The sequence below is a fragment of the Salmo salar genome, chromosome ssa23 (assembly GCF_905237065.1).
Source record: "Salmo salar chromosome ssa23, Ssal_v3.1, whole genome shotgun sequence".
NCBI lineage: Eukaryota > Metazoa > Chordata > Actinopteri > Salmoniformes > Salmonidae > Salmo > Salmo salar.
In genome coordinates, this window is record NC_059464.1 from 10,746,086 (window position 1) to 10,760,599 (window position 14,514).

The 14,514-nt window shown below is 40.7% G+C and overlaps 1 protein-coding gene across 1 annotated transcript in view; it reads left to right on the forward strand.

Annotated features, from left to right (window-relative positions):
• Positions 1 to 14,514, forward strand: part of LOC106584045 (collagen alpha-1(XXIV) chain) — a 187,550-nt gene that overhangs the window by 55,287 nt on the left and 117,749 nt on the right. The window contains exons 6-7 of the mRNA XM_014168854.2: positions 8,498 to 8,551; positions 9,233 to 9,286. Of these exons, the coding sequence (XP_014024329.2) occupies positions 8,498 to 8,551; positions 9,233 to 9,286 (108 nt within the window). The remainder of the gene's footprint in view (positions 1 to 8,497; positions 8,552 to 9,232; positions 9,287 to 14,514) is intronic.

Here is a 14,514-nt window from a genome sequence, read left to right on the forward strand (position 1 = left end):
TTTACCCAATAAATTACAGGGTGTTTATATATGGCGTGTGCGACTCTCTTTATTTTCATAAGCTTATAGTGTATGCCCATATATAACATTCTATTGGTTGCAAGATTTTTGTATAATAATTTCAATTGAAAAACTCTTTATTTTTGAATCTGGCATAGTTTTGTGTATCAGTTCATAAACCATGTGCCATGAAATTGGTACATCAAAAATCTCTTCCCGCTCTCCCTCTCTGCCAGGCTGCCCTTCATTACGCACACCTGTCACCATCATTACGTGTTTCAGGGCTCACTGTACTCACCTGGACTCCTTCACTGTTGATTGCCCCAGCTATCGGTTTGTTCCTCCATTGGTTCCCCGTGTCAGCATTGATGTCGTTATGTATTCATGTCCAGACGCTGTCCTGTTCCATGTCCATTGTTAATTAAATGTTCAATCCCTGTACTTGCTTCCCGTCCACCAGCGTTGATCCTTACAATTTTCTAATCTATGTGGCACAGCTGTCATTTTTTTGGTCCTTAAATTAAACTGGTTCACAATTTTCCTTAACCAATTTTGGTCTTTAATGCACGGCCGACAGACAAGTTCCTTACTTTCTCCACCTTCCACTTTTGCGGTAATGTAATTTTGGGTAGAGCAGACATTTCCATATATTTTTGTTAGCCACATGTGACATAACTCCACCAGTCTTATTTATGATCTAATTTACAAAGATTATACACATTTTTTTCTCAATTAGTATATATGAGTTTAACAATAATATTATATTTATTTAATGTTGTATCTTACATTTTGATGGCCATAATAAATAGACATGCCGATAATGGACAACCTTGTTTTACTTCTCAACAGTTTAATACTTTGAAAAGTAGCCATTATTTACTATTTTACACCTAGGATTACTATACATAACTTTGACCAATTGTATAAGAGATTCTCCAAAACTGAAATATTCAAGGCATTTATATATAAATTCCAGTTGTACTTTATCAAAGCCTTTTCAAAGTCAGCTATGAATACCAGGCCTGGTTTCCCAGATTTTTCATAGTGTTCTATTGTTTCCAGTACTTGTCTTATATTATCTCCAATGTATCGTCTATGTAAAAAACCTGTCTGATTAGGATGTATAATATCCAACAATACCTTTTTAATTCTATGCGCTATACATTTTGCTCAAATTTTTGCATCACAACACTGAAGTGTAAGGGGCCTCCACATTTTTTTCAATGGACTGGATCTTTATATTTACCACTTGGGTCCTGTTTCAGTAATAATGGAATTAGACCTTCTTGTTGAGTAACTGATAATCTACCCTTTTTTATATGAGTGGTTAAAACATGCTAATAACGGTCCTCTGAGTACATCAAAAAAGGTTTGTTTTACCTCAACTGGTTTTCCATCCAGCCCTGGAGTTTTCCCAGACTTAAAGGCTTTAATTGCCTCAAGACGTTCCTCCTCTGAAAGTGCCCATTTGGCAATGTCTGGTTGTCTTAACTCACCACGTACACCACTAATAAGCTGAGCTTCTCAGTAATTTTTTCTTTGCCTCACACATTGTAAATAAAGTCTGTTTTTTTTACATTCATTGCAAATTATAGTTCCTCAGTATTTGAAAAATCTTTCCAACAGTCACGGCCTCGATAATCACCAAGCCTCTGTGTGAATTAGTAAACTATCATGATCCGATGTTCCCATATATCCAGTGGAAACATCCTAAAAAACAGCTGTCTGTCCCGAGCTCACTGGCGTGGGAAACTCTGAGAGCCTGGAATAGGATAGTTGATGCAACGTTGCAAGTGTGCTAGCAACAGCTTTGGGCCAATCCAGTTGATGATTTGATACAATGTTGCACTTCACTAGCAATAGCTCAAGTCAAGACAGCTTGAAGGGAGGCAGACAGGCGGAGTAGAGAGATGAATATGATTGAAAGAACAGGAATTTTAATCAGGATATTTTCTACTGTATTTATTTCTCGGCTTTAGGCCTATGTATTTTACTTAGTTAACGATGGAAGTTATAGGCTTACTGCTGCATTGGCCTATTGGTTCTATGTGCTAATTTCTTTAGCCGCCAATGGACCACAGTGTATCAATGTGTCCTAATGGCAGAGGCTGGTGCTCTCGCCTTTAAATTCAACTAACTTTCAGATTTTTATCATTTTACTTCAGACTTTATGATTAACCATGTGACAATGATTTTGACAAATGAAAATGTAATTATTGAAATGATAATGTGCATATATCATAACTTTCACTCAGATAGTTAGAAATGGTAGGATAAATTGTAAGCTTCCCCAAATTTGAAACTCACGAGCTGCTTATGGTCTTTACTATAACACCCGTAAAAAAAAATGCAAATAGGCAAGCGCCTGCACACACAGGAGGTCATGTGAAAAAACGTGCCCGTCTATGGATATCAAAGGACCGTCCAATTGGTTCGTACTGGTTCCGGCCATAAACGGTTTACTGTTTCATGTAGGGGCTATGTGATTGTTTTGTTCTTTACCTGAAAATGATGATTGTGAAACGTTTTCCCAAGAATATTGTGTAACTGTATAAGTGGAAGAACACACCTGCTTCCCAGCCAGCCTTTCCCAAACCTCTGGAATCCTGATGGTTAGGGGTTTATTGCTGTTGGTTTGCCTCATATGGGAATTGTATTGTTCTTGTCCTATTCAATGGGAATATAGAGACGGGACAGGGAGACTCGTTTAATGTCTTACATGTGGTAATTGAGATAATTTCCTTATTTATTAGCAATTTAATTACTTTAATAGCTTAAATTGCTGTTCTTGTGTGACGTTCAAGATGGCCATCAATGTGGATGGATGCATTGTAGGCTCGTCACCTTTCTCATCTGTATCACGAGTCGTCATATAAACCATAAAAACAGCTGGAGTTTTTCAGACTCAGCTAGCTCTGACAGGGATGTGGGATGTGGGCTGTGCTGTGCAGACGGCTGTGGTGTGGTGGCTGTGGCCAGGTCGTTAACCTAACCTTGTCTGTGGTGAGAGTTGGTTGGGAGTTGGCACCAGACGCCCCTGTAGTTGGTGGGTAAGCTCCAATTCAAACCCTACCCATTCACAATTTGGGAGTGTAAACAAAAAACATTATACAATTTCATTATGCTGCCCCTTGTCAATTTCACTATAATTCTGATGTGAAAATAGTATTTCTTTAAGTGGATAAGTGTAGGTTTCAGTTGTTTGTGCATAGTTGGACAGAAAATTGTACTTTATGTAAATCTCCCTTACTGAAAAACCACATGATTGGAACAATTAATATGTGAATTTTCACATGTGAAAATGTTGTTTAGGAACATTACACATCACATGTGAAAACAAAAATGAGTCGTTATGATACACAGTGCTTTTAACAGTGTTTACAATTGACATATTTGACGTACAGTGCATTCGGAAAGTATTTAGACCCCTTCCCTTTTTCCACATTGTTACATTACAGCCTTGTTTTATTTAAGTCAACAATCTCGTCAATATACACACAATACCCCATAATGACAAAGTGCAAACAGGTTTTTAGACATTTGTGCACATAAAAAAATAAATCCTTATTTACATAAATATTCAGACCCTTTGCTATGAGACTCGAAATTGAGCTCAGCTGCATCCTGTTTCCATTGCTCATCCTTGAGATGTTGAAACAACTTGATTGGAGTCCACTTGTGGTAAATTCAATTGATTGGACATGATTTGGAAAGGCACACATCTGTCTATATAAGGTCCCACAGTTGACAATGCACTTCAGAGGAAAAACCAAGCCATGAGGTGGAAGGAATTGTCCGTAGAGCTCCGAGACAGGATTGTGTCGAGGCACAGATCTGGGGAAGGGTAGCAAAAAATGTCTGCAGCTTTGAAGGTCCCCAAGGACAGTGTCCTCATTCTTAAATGGTAGAAGTTTGGAACCACCAAGACTCTTCCTAGAGCTGGCCGCCCAGCCAAACTGAGCAACCAGGGGAGAAGGACCTTGATCAGGGAGGTGACCAAGAACCCGATGGTCACTCTGACAGAGGTCCAGAATTCCTCTGCGGAGATGGGAGAATCTTCCAGAAGGACAACCATCTTTGCAGCACTCCACCAATCAGGCCTTTATGGTAGAGTGGCTAAACGGAAGACACTCCTCAGTGAAAGGCACATGACAGCCTGCTTGGAGTTTGCCAAAAGGCACCTAAAGGACTCTCAGACCATGATAAACAAAATTCTCTGGTCTGGTGAAACCAAGATTGAACACTTTGGACTGAATGCGTCACATCTGGAGGAAACCTGGCACCATACCTACGGTGAAGCATGGTGGTGGCAGCATCATGCTGTGGGGATGTTTTTTAGCGGTAGGGGCTGGAAGACTAGTCAGGATCGAGGTAAAGATGAATGGAGCAAAGTACAGAGAGATCCTTGATGAAAACCTGCTCCAGAGCACTCAGGATCTCAGAGTGGGGCGACGGTTCACCTACCAACAAGTCAACGACCCTATGCACACAGCCAATGTCCTTGAGTGTCCCAGCCAGAGCCCGGACTTGAACCGAATTGAAAATCGCTGGAGAAATCTGGAAATAGCTGTGCAGTGACGCTCCCCATCCAACCTGACAGAGCTTGAAAGGATCTGCAGAGAAGAATGGGAGAAACTCCCCAAATACAGGTGTGCCAAGCTTGTAGCGTCAAACTAAAGAAGACTGGAGGCTGTAATTGCTCTCAAAGGTGCTTCAACAAAGTACTGACTAAAGGGTCTGAATAGTTATAGTTCAGTTTCTTTATTTTTAATACATTTGCAAAAAAATGTAAAACCTGTTTTTGCTTTGTCATTATGGGGTATTGTGTGTGTTATATATATATATATATATATATATATATATGTATGTATGTATATGTATATGTATATGTATATGTATGTGTATATGTATATATATGTATGTGTATATATATATATATATATATATATGTGTATATGTATATATATGTATGTGTGTATATATATATATATATATATATATATATATATATATATATATATATATATATATATATATATATATATACATACATGTGTGTATATATATATATATATATATATATATATATATATATATATATATATATATATATATATATTTTTTTTTACAATATGGCTGTAACGTAACAAAATGTGCAAAAAGTCAAAGGGTCTGAATACTTTCCGAATGTGCTTTACATGACTACATTGTGTTTGTTTATTTATACATTAATTATTATTCAACATGTCGTCACCTGGGATTTTAACTCACAACCTCTTGGTTCACGGCATTCCAATTTTTCCTTCTACACGACCATGCCTGTGTTGATAACTGATTTCACCTTTGTTCTTACACTTGAGTTCAAAGCGAATCTCAGCTTTGCTAAAAATAAACTCAAAAACTATCATATTTATCATAGTGTCATACCGGTCGTATTGAGGAGACCAAAACTCAGCGGGTATAGTGATCATCTTCTTTATTTACTAAATAAAGTGAACACTTAAACGAAAACAATAAACGACAACCAACAGTTCTGTAAGGTAACACAACTATACAGAAAGCAACCACCCATAAAACACAAGTGAAACGAACACAACTAAATATGGCCTCCAATTAGAGACAACAACAACCAGCTGTCTAATTGGAGGTCATTTCCAAAAACCAACATAGAACTAGAATAAACATAGAAATATAAAACATAGATCAAAACCCCCAAAATATCAAAACACCCACAACAAACACCCCCTGCCACGCCCTGACCATACTACAATGACAAATAACCCCTTTTACTGGTCAGGACGTGACACATAGTGATTCAGGAGTAACAATGAAACAGAATAATATGCCCCACCAACATTAGACAACTATACAGAAAATCCTCAAATTGCAAAAATCTGTAAATGAAATCAATGAGAGAATGGTCAGATTCATTGATAACTAAAATATCAGTGCAGATGGCACCCTTTTGCTAACTGCAGATGTGTACTTTACTGCTAAAAGTTGCCCAGAATCAAGTCAATAATTGTGCGATTACACCAACGAAAAAGTAGCAGTGCTCAGGGACATTAACGCATTAACGCTCTCGGGATTTGAACTTTTAACCTTTTGGTCTGTAGTGCATTAAAGTTCACCTTTAAAAAACACAAAAACAACGGCTTTAAACTGTATAACTTATCAATGCACCATCATACCAGTTTATGTAATGCTTAACTTTATAATGAATGAATATTTGGTTACAGAACTGCTATTTCTTACTGATCTCTACAGCTTCCCTTCAAAAAGGAATCCTTTGAAATGATGTCAACTTATACTGGATAAGTTACTGGCTAGCTAACGTGGTACCCTTCCCCAGATCTGTGCCTTGACACTATCCTGTCTCGGAGCTCTACGGTCCATTCCTTCGACTTCATGGCTTGGTTTTTCCTCTGACATGCACTGTCAACTGTGGGACCTTATATAGACAGGATGTGTGCCTTTCCAAATCATGTCCAATCAATTGAATTTACCACAAGTGGACTCCAATCAAGTTGTAGAAACATCTCAAGGATGATCAATGGAAACATGATGCACCTGAGCTCAATTTCGAGTCTCATCTGAATGCACTGTATTACACAAGATCATGTTTTCACATGTTCACATGTTGTCACGTGTAGTTTCATGTTAGCACATGTGGAAATGTTGCATCCCCATGTTGTCACATTTATTTCACATGAGATCATGTTTTCACACGTTATCACATTAACTTCACATAAAATCTCATGGATCACGTAAAATTTATGTGGTTTTTCTGTAAGGGCTTCGGGACCGCACACAGAGACAGCAATGTCCTGTTTTCCTCTCTGATTTGTCAGAAAGAGGGCTCAGACATTGATGGATGTGTTCTGGTGTGCCCTTTGACCCTGTAGTGGACACCATGGGAGACCAGCGATGGCCCTTGAGGCTTCCCCATTGGGTTCTTTTGAAACATCCTAAATCACTATAGCTAACACCACATACACACACAATGACTCATCCTCAGACCCACACTGGAGGCGGGGTCGGAGAGAGAGGAACTCTTTGTCTTTGTTTGTAAATTGTGTTGTGAAGTCTAAGGGATGAAGGGAAGAAACAGAGGGATGAGAAAATAAAAAAACAAGCAGACCTGTGTCTGTCTGAGGTCCCTGGTTGATGTGCTGAAAGCTGAAAAGCTTCAGTTTGACGGTTGTTTGAGCGCAGCATGAAATGTTATGACCAATGGCTAGTGGGATCTGATAGAGGCTTTAAATGAACGCCATGCACTGTTGACATTTTTCAAACAGAGAAGAGAAGAAGAGATAGAATCAAGGTTTCACTGCCAGTAACTTCTGCTGCGGTACAACACACACACACACACACACACACACCCCTTCCTGCCCTTAACAGATGAATGCTTGAATGGGCTGTCAGTCAAAACCAGTGAAATGTAATGCTCAAACCCCCGGAGAGAACTACTTGTTGAGAGCAGGTAATCAGTAGTGATGAACAGGTATTGTAGTATATGCCTCTGAGGTGTCACCTGTACTCGGGCAGAGCATCCCTTGACCAGACAACCCAGAGTCTAAACATGCACTTCTGTTAAGAGGGTAAATAAAACAATGGCTTAACATTTGTCTCAGGCCCCGAAAATGTGGATTGTATGTCATTTCGTGTTTAGGCGTACTGAAGTAAGAGTACTCAATGGCCTGGGAAATGTTTGGACTTTCATTGAGTGGAGGGTATAGAATAACCTTGAATTACTGTGACATGTTATGGTTAAAAAGGGGAAAGTAGGTGTCTACAATGCAATCATCCTTTTGTAGCATTCTGTCCCTTTGTTAGTGTGTGTACGTTTCCACTGTCTGTATAGGGGTCCCGTGTGGTTCAGTTGGTAGAGCATGGTGTTTGCAACGCCAGGGTTGTGGGTTCGATTCCCACGGGGGACCAGTACGGGGGGAAAAATGTATGAAATGTATGCATTCACTACTGTAAGTCGCTCTGGATAAGAGCGTCTGCTAAATTACTAAAATGTAAATGTAAAAAAATGTATCTCCTCAGCTCTGGGGTGGCTTTGTAACTCAAGAGAAGCTTAGGACCCATCCCCACCAACCAATCATAGTTGTCAATAACTTAGTCAGGTCTCCAGTCATTGGCTGAGACTTGAAAGATGCTTTGCAGAAAGCCATGTCAACCTTAACGGAGGAACAGCACAGATCTCATAAAGGAGATAAGAAGTGGTGTCTGTAAGTCACTCACACATCACCCCTGAAGCCACTGAGGAGTTTAGTTTGTTTGGAAATCTTACCCTGTGTGAATGAGCCTATCACTTTGTTGTTATTGGAAAAGACGGTACTGTTGAATCGGGTGGCGAACTTCGCCACAGTAAAGAGCAGCACAGATATTATTTTTTTTACCTTTGCACTTTGATCCCCCCTGTATGTAGTGGAGGAGGTTCTGGCTGCTATAAATAAGTGCTGACCCTGACTCTCTGTGTCACTGTCAGGGATCTAAGGGCGATCCAGGACTGTCCCCAGGCCAGGCCCCCCCAGGAGACAAGGTAAAGAATGATCTGACCTAGTCTAGTCTGGCAGCAGGCAGGCAGGCAGACAGACAGACAGACAGCATGGCTTTCTCTCTCTGTTTCTCTCTCTGTTTCTCTCTCTGTCTCAACATCTAACTGTCCCTCAATCCCTCGCTACTGGTTTTTCTGTCTGCTTTCCATCTTCTGCTCTCACTCTCATTCTCTTGCCTCTCCTTATTCACCCCTTCAAAAACCAATACTTCACTCAACCACTCTGGCCCCGTATCTTTCAACTTCACTTTAGCAACATCTGTTCCCTTTTTCATTTACTCCACAACTACACGTTTAGAGGTTTTCTAACCCTTCGTTCTGACCGGTATTTCCTCCTCTCCTCTCTCACTCTCTCAATTCATGCCAACTTCCTTGTATCATTCTCTTCATCTCTAATCATATCCTGTACTCCTCTGATATTTATCTTCTGATATCTTAGTGTCTCTCTCTGTAAAGCTTTGGCACAGTTGCTACCTATTATCAGTCAGTGATATTTCTGTTGGCCTGGGTTCTAACCATTTCCAGCTGCAGCTCCCTGTTTCGTCTCATTTAATATCTGCCTTCTAATCCTTATCTGATATCTCTTAATAGTTACAGTTCATTGACTTGCTAATAACTTGTTGGATCAAGTCTAACATTGTCATGGTTTTCTCCTTTTGTTTCCAGGGTGACAGAGGTCCACAAGGCCTTCCAGGTCCAGATGGGTTTGCAGGTCCAACGGTAAGAGTTTAACGGTTATAACATCGGGGCTTTTTTTTAAACCTCTGGCTGTGACATACTGTAAGCATATTATCTAAAGCAACTGTCATTCCATTGGCTCTTTGAAGGCATAAATGATGAGAACTGACCGTGATCCAATTAGATTATCAGATTGTCATTTAATGAGTTCCCTGCATGAGCTTCTGTTCTGAATCTGAGCTATTTCCGCTCGCCTCACACATGATGTTCCCGCTGTATAAACTTCATAAGTATTAGCCACACCTTAAGCAGAGGCCTCCAGTGGGTCCTGGCTGTGTTCAGGAATCAGGATAATGTTACCCATTCACAGAGAGGGTCTGTCTCTCAGACAGGGGCCGGGGAGCTCCTAGTCCTAAACCACCTCAGCCCACCCTGCTGTCGCTCCATAGGGCTGGACACACACGCACACAGATACACACGCACGCATGCACACACACGCGTGTGCGTCGCCCCGGGACCCGTCTGCAGCCGGGCTCCGGGACTCCTTGCCTGAATCTTTAAGAGTAAAGGCATTCTGAGGGAGGTTATGGCCCCTGATGACAGGCACACCATCCGATGCCTCTTCAAAAGAGAAAATGGCATGAGGAGAAAGAGGAAGCAGAGAAGGAAACCAATTAAATTCATACATCAGCACGCACAGCTCACACAACTCTCCTCAGTTTAGTCTCAGAGATGAGAGCCCTTATCTGTCTCAACATGCAGCAGCTGGCTGTGGACTGCTACTTTAAGCCGCTAGCCCTCCTCTGTCTGTCCCTCAGACCTGGGTTCAAATATTATCCTTTCAAATAATGTAGCTGTGCTTGATAGAGCTTGCCTGTTGCATGGAACCAATAGAAAACTCCAGGCAGGCTAAAGCGAACACTCAATATATTTGAAAGATTTCAAATAGTATTTGTACCCAGGTGTGATCTCCAAAGGTTGGCCTTTACCTTGCCTCCCAGGAGGACACAGACCAATGTTTGCAGTAGCTGAACCTAATACCCAGGCCATCAACTGTGCCCTGGGAAGGTATTTTCAGAGGAAATGACTTCAGCCTAAGCCCCTTACCCCCGAGTAGGCTTTTTATTGAGTGTGAAGGTTCCTGTGTCACAACCTAGGAAACGGTGGAGGAGAGGAGCTACACGGAAACGCAGGCCTGTTAAAAAGGTTTCGCTCTACTGTCCCCCCAAAATATGAGTTAGCTAACCTACTTTTAGCAACAACATTTGTTGTTGTTATGGCCGTCAATGACAAATTATAAAGTTGAAGATAAAAACAACAGGGTTTTAAATGAACGAAAAACTCAGTTGCATTACAGTTAGAAGGATTTGTTGTTTGTTAAAAGCTTAGGATACTCTTTGATTGTACTACTGGTCTGCCCAATTCCGCAACATGCTAACATGGATCACAAACAGACAAGTCTCAATGTGGATTCTGATAGAAGCTCAATCCTGTGGTTCATTGCCTCTAAGATCAATTATATTCATTAATAACTTTACTGAAGTGGGCAACATAGTCAAAACCTTTGTGATTTACAGCACCCTACTAGCATGGAGGGACTGTAAGAAATACCTGGGCATTTCCTCCCAAATATGTTCTCACTCGCCTATAGTATGCAACCCAGACTTGCCAAAAGCCCTGAGTGATGCCATCTTTAATCTTTGGCATACTCTAGCGATCAGGACCTTTTCAGACCTGTTTCATCAGAAAACCACTATACTGAAATCCTTTCAAGTGAATTCAATGTGCCAAGATCCATAAAAAAAATAAAAAATCTACAAATTAGGCACGTCATTTCCTCATTTACTTTCAATGGGAGGTTTAGAGCTCAGATGAATGAAATTGAGTCCCTTCTTGCTACAGCACAATCCATTAAAGGTAAAATATCTTATATCTATAGACTCCTTTCTGAGAAAGGGCGTTCCTCCTTTACTCCTTTGAAAATAATCTGGGAAAAGGACCTTGGTCTGACTATCAGTGATGAGTTATGGGTGGAGGTTTGTGACAGGGTATACTGCTCCTCTACTAATGTAAAAATGAAAGAATCTAATTACATTTTTTTTTACTAATTGTATTACACCCTAGTGAGACTCCATAGAATGAATACATACATTTCTCCTGACTGTAAAAGGTGTACCTCTGAAAGTGGAACCTATATGCATGTGTTTTGGAGTTGTAGAGAGATTACCAGATTTTGGCACTCTATACATACTGTGGCACAGAAAATACTAGATGTATAGTTTGGTATGACCCCGTGTATCTATCTTCTTAATGCCCAGCAGGAATTTGTTCTTGATCATGACAGAGAACTTGTTTATGACTATCACATACTTTGCTAAGAAATGTATTCTTCTATTGTGGGCTTCCAATACTTCTCCTACGTTTAAAATGTGGATTGACCAGATTGTTGACTTTCTTTCTCTTGGAAAGCTCACTTATGACCTCTGCAAGAGACAGCCCAAGTTTGATAGACTCTGGTCTCCACTCCTCAACTATATTTCAAATGGAAAGAGTAAATGGGGTGATTAAGGAAATGGACAGATACATGTTGTGTAAGGTGCTGTTATTACTAATTCTTTGCTTGTCGTCTCAGCTAAGGCTGGAAATAGCTAATAGGAACGCTGATAGTGCTGCTGAAGGTTTGTTTGTTTTGTTTTATATTTTCTTTTCTTATATTATTTATGTCTGCCACATCCGTGAATGTGGAATGTGTTTTGTAGGTTGATTGAAAACTTAATAAAACTTTAAAAGCTGAGGATAAGCACTAGTTTACCTAAATTCAGGATCTGGCTGTAATACAAAGACAGGATTATAAACAAGCCGTCTAGGCTTTGAATGAAATATCTCATTTTTATTGAACCGTTTATACATTTTATATTAAATTATTATTTCGGATTTCCCTCGTAATCCAGTTGTTTTCTGCTTTAGATGTTTCTCATCATGTTTTATGGTAAAGACGAGGAGTACTCAGTTTCATGAAGCATCCAACAAGTTCATTTGTGTTTACGCTCATGGAATGTATCCTGGTTTGACTCTATCAGAGTTAACTGTCATAAGACCTCTTTGGGCTACAGTGTCAAGGAATACTGACCAAGCACAGTCACTTGTATTATACATTCAACTGACCTACATTTAGACACAGTTTAGCATCAACTGTTCATTTATTTGACATCTGAATGTTTTCTGACCCGTACAAGACCTTTCTTGACACTATCAAGTATGGTTGAATGGTGGGAACCCGGTTACCGAGATTTACAAAGATTTACCACCCACAACCACTCCCTTTTCCTGGGATAAATAACTGCGAGAAACCTGTAAATGATAATTCATTATTTATATCAACAGCATGACGCAAAATGGAACTGTTCAATTATATGCAATGTCTATATCTGGTTTCTCTAAGGCCTTCTTTCTGCTCTCTGCATCATCAATCATCAACGCTCATGGTGGGGACAGACTGTCCATCTCAGTATGGAGTGCAGTTCACAATGCATATAGACCTATCATCTCATCATGGTAACTTTTTTTCTTGTGACAGGTAGGCCTACATTTGCTGCAGCATAGCCTATTCTACAGTAATATAAGGACTGAATGTGTGTCTAATTTACACATCTCCGTCTGTCTTTCGGGGGTCACCATATTGTTAAATGTAAAGATAGATTTTTTTTATTGCAGCTTTAGAGTTTTAAAACAGCCTATCACTTGAATATCGTTGCTTTAAATCAGAGCACGCACGAGCAGTCTGTCTCTACATAAATTCCATTCAAATTGCATCCAAAATAGATTATCCTGTTCAAGATATTCTAGCCTACCTCTTTCAGGTAATACATTCAATGCAGTATTAGCCTTATAGCCTCTGTCTCTTGCGCAATACATACTCACCTGTGCTCAGCTGCCCTCTCTCCCTAAAAAAAAACGCTCCTGTCACGCTCTGACCTTAGAGATCCTTTTAATTCTCTATTTGGTTAGTTCGGGTGTGACTAGGGTGGGCAATCTAGGTTTTCTATTTCTTTGTTGGCTGAGTATGGTTCCCAATCAGAGGCAGCTGTCTATCATTGTCTCTGATTGGGGATCATACTTAGGCAGCCTTTTTCCCTCAGTTTGTGGGATTTTGATTTTGTATAGCTGCTGTGAAGCCTGCAGAACTTTACGTTCATTTTGTATTTTCTTTGTTTTGTTGGTGTTCATTTTAATAAAGGTAAAATGTTCGCTTACCACGCTGCACCTTGGTCTAATCTTTACAACGAGCGTAACAGCTCCTTAGCCCTTGGAGACCCATGCAGGAAATTAAGACTAGAATAGTTTGCTGGACATTGTCTTTTTTACTTTCATTTCTTATATCAATAGTCTATTCGAAGAGGGAAGCAAGCTCTTGTTTACTGTGATTGCGGTAGGCTATAGCAGTTATTTATTCAGACCCATAACCGTTCAATCTACGTGAAGAGAAGTGAAAGCCATTTGCATCTAAGTCTAGTTATATTATTTAAGCATGTCATTAGAATAATGGTAAAATAACACTAGGGGAAATATTATGAAAGGTGTATATATGTGTCAGCCTACTAATTATACAAATAGGCCCTATTATATTTCAAAATCAAATTCGCTAGCCTATACATGTTGTTATGTGTACGCTGGGAGTTGGGAAGTAAGTACAGGGAGTGCAAATGTAATAATAAATAGAACATAGTACAAACCAAGAAACACGAAAAGCGTACAGACATGAAACAGAAACAGAGTCAATAACGCCTGGGGAAAGAACCAAAGGGAGTGACGGATATAGGGAAGGTAATCAGGAAGATGATGGAGTCCTGGAGTCTCATGAGGCGCAGGTGCGCGTAACGATGGTGGCAGGTGTGCGTAATGATGAATAAACTGGCGGAGAGGGGGAGCGGGGTTAGATGTGACGGTACCCCATCCCTGATGCGCTGCTCCAGCCGCAGAAGAGGGGCAGTCCTGAGGACCAGGAGCGGGCCGTTCGCTTCTGCTGAGGCGCGGGAACCTGTAGAGCCGGCCGAGGCGCGGGAACCTGTAGAGCCGGCCGAGGCGCGGGAACCTGTAGAGCCGGCCGAGGCGCGGGAACCTGTAGAGCCGGCCGAGGCGCGGGAACCTGTAGAGCCGGCCGAGGCGCGGGAACCTGTAGAGCCGGCCGAGGCGCGGGAACCTGTAGAGCCGGCCGAGGCGCGGGAACCTGTAGAGCCGGCCGAGGCGTGGGAACCTGTCGCGCCGGCTAA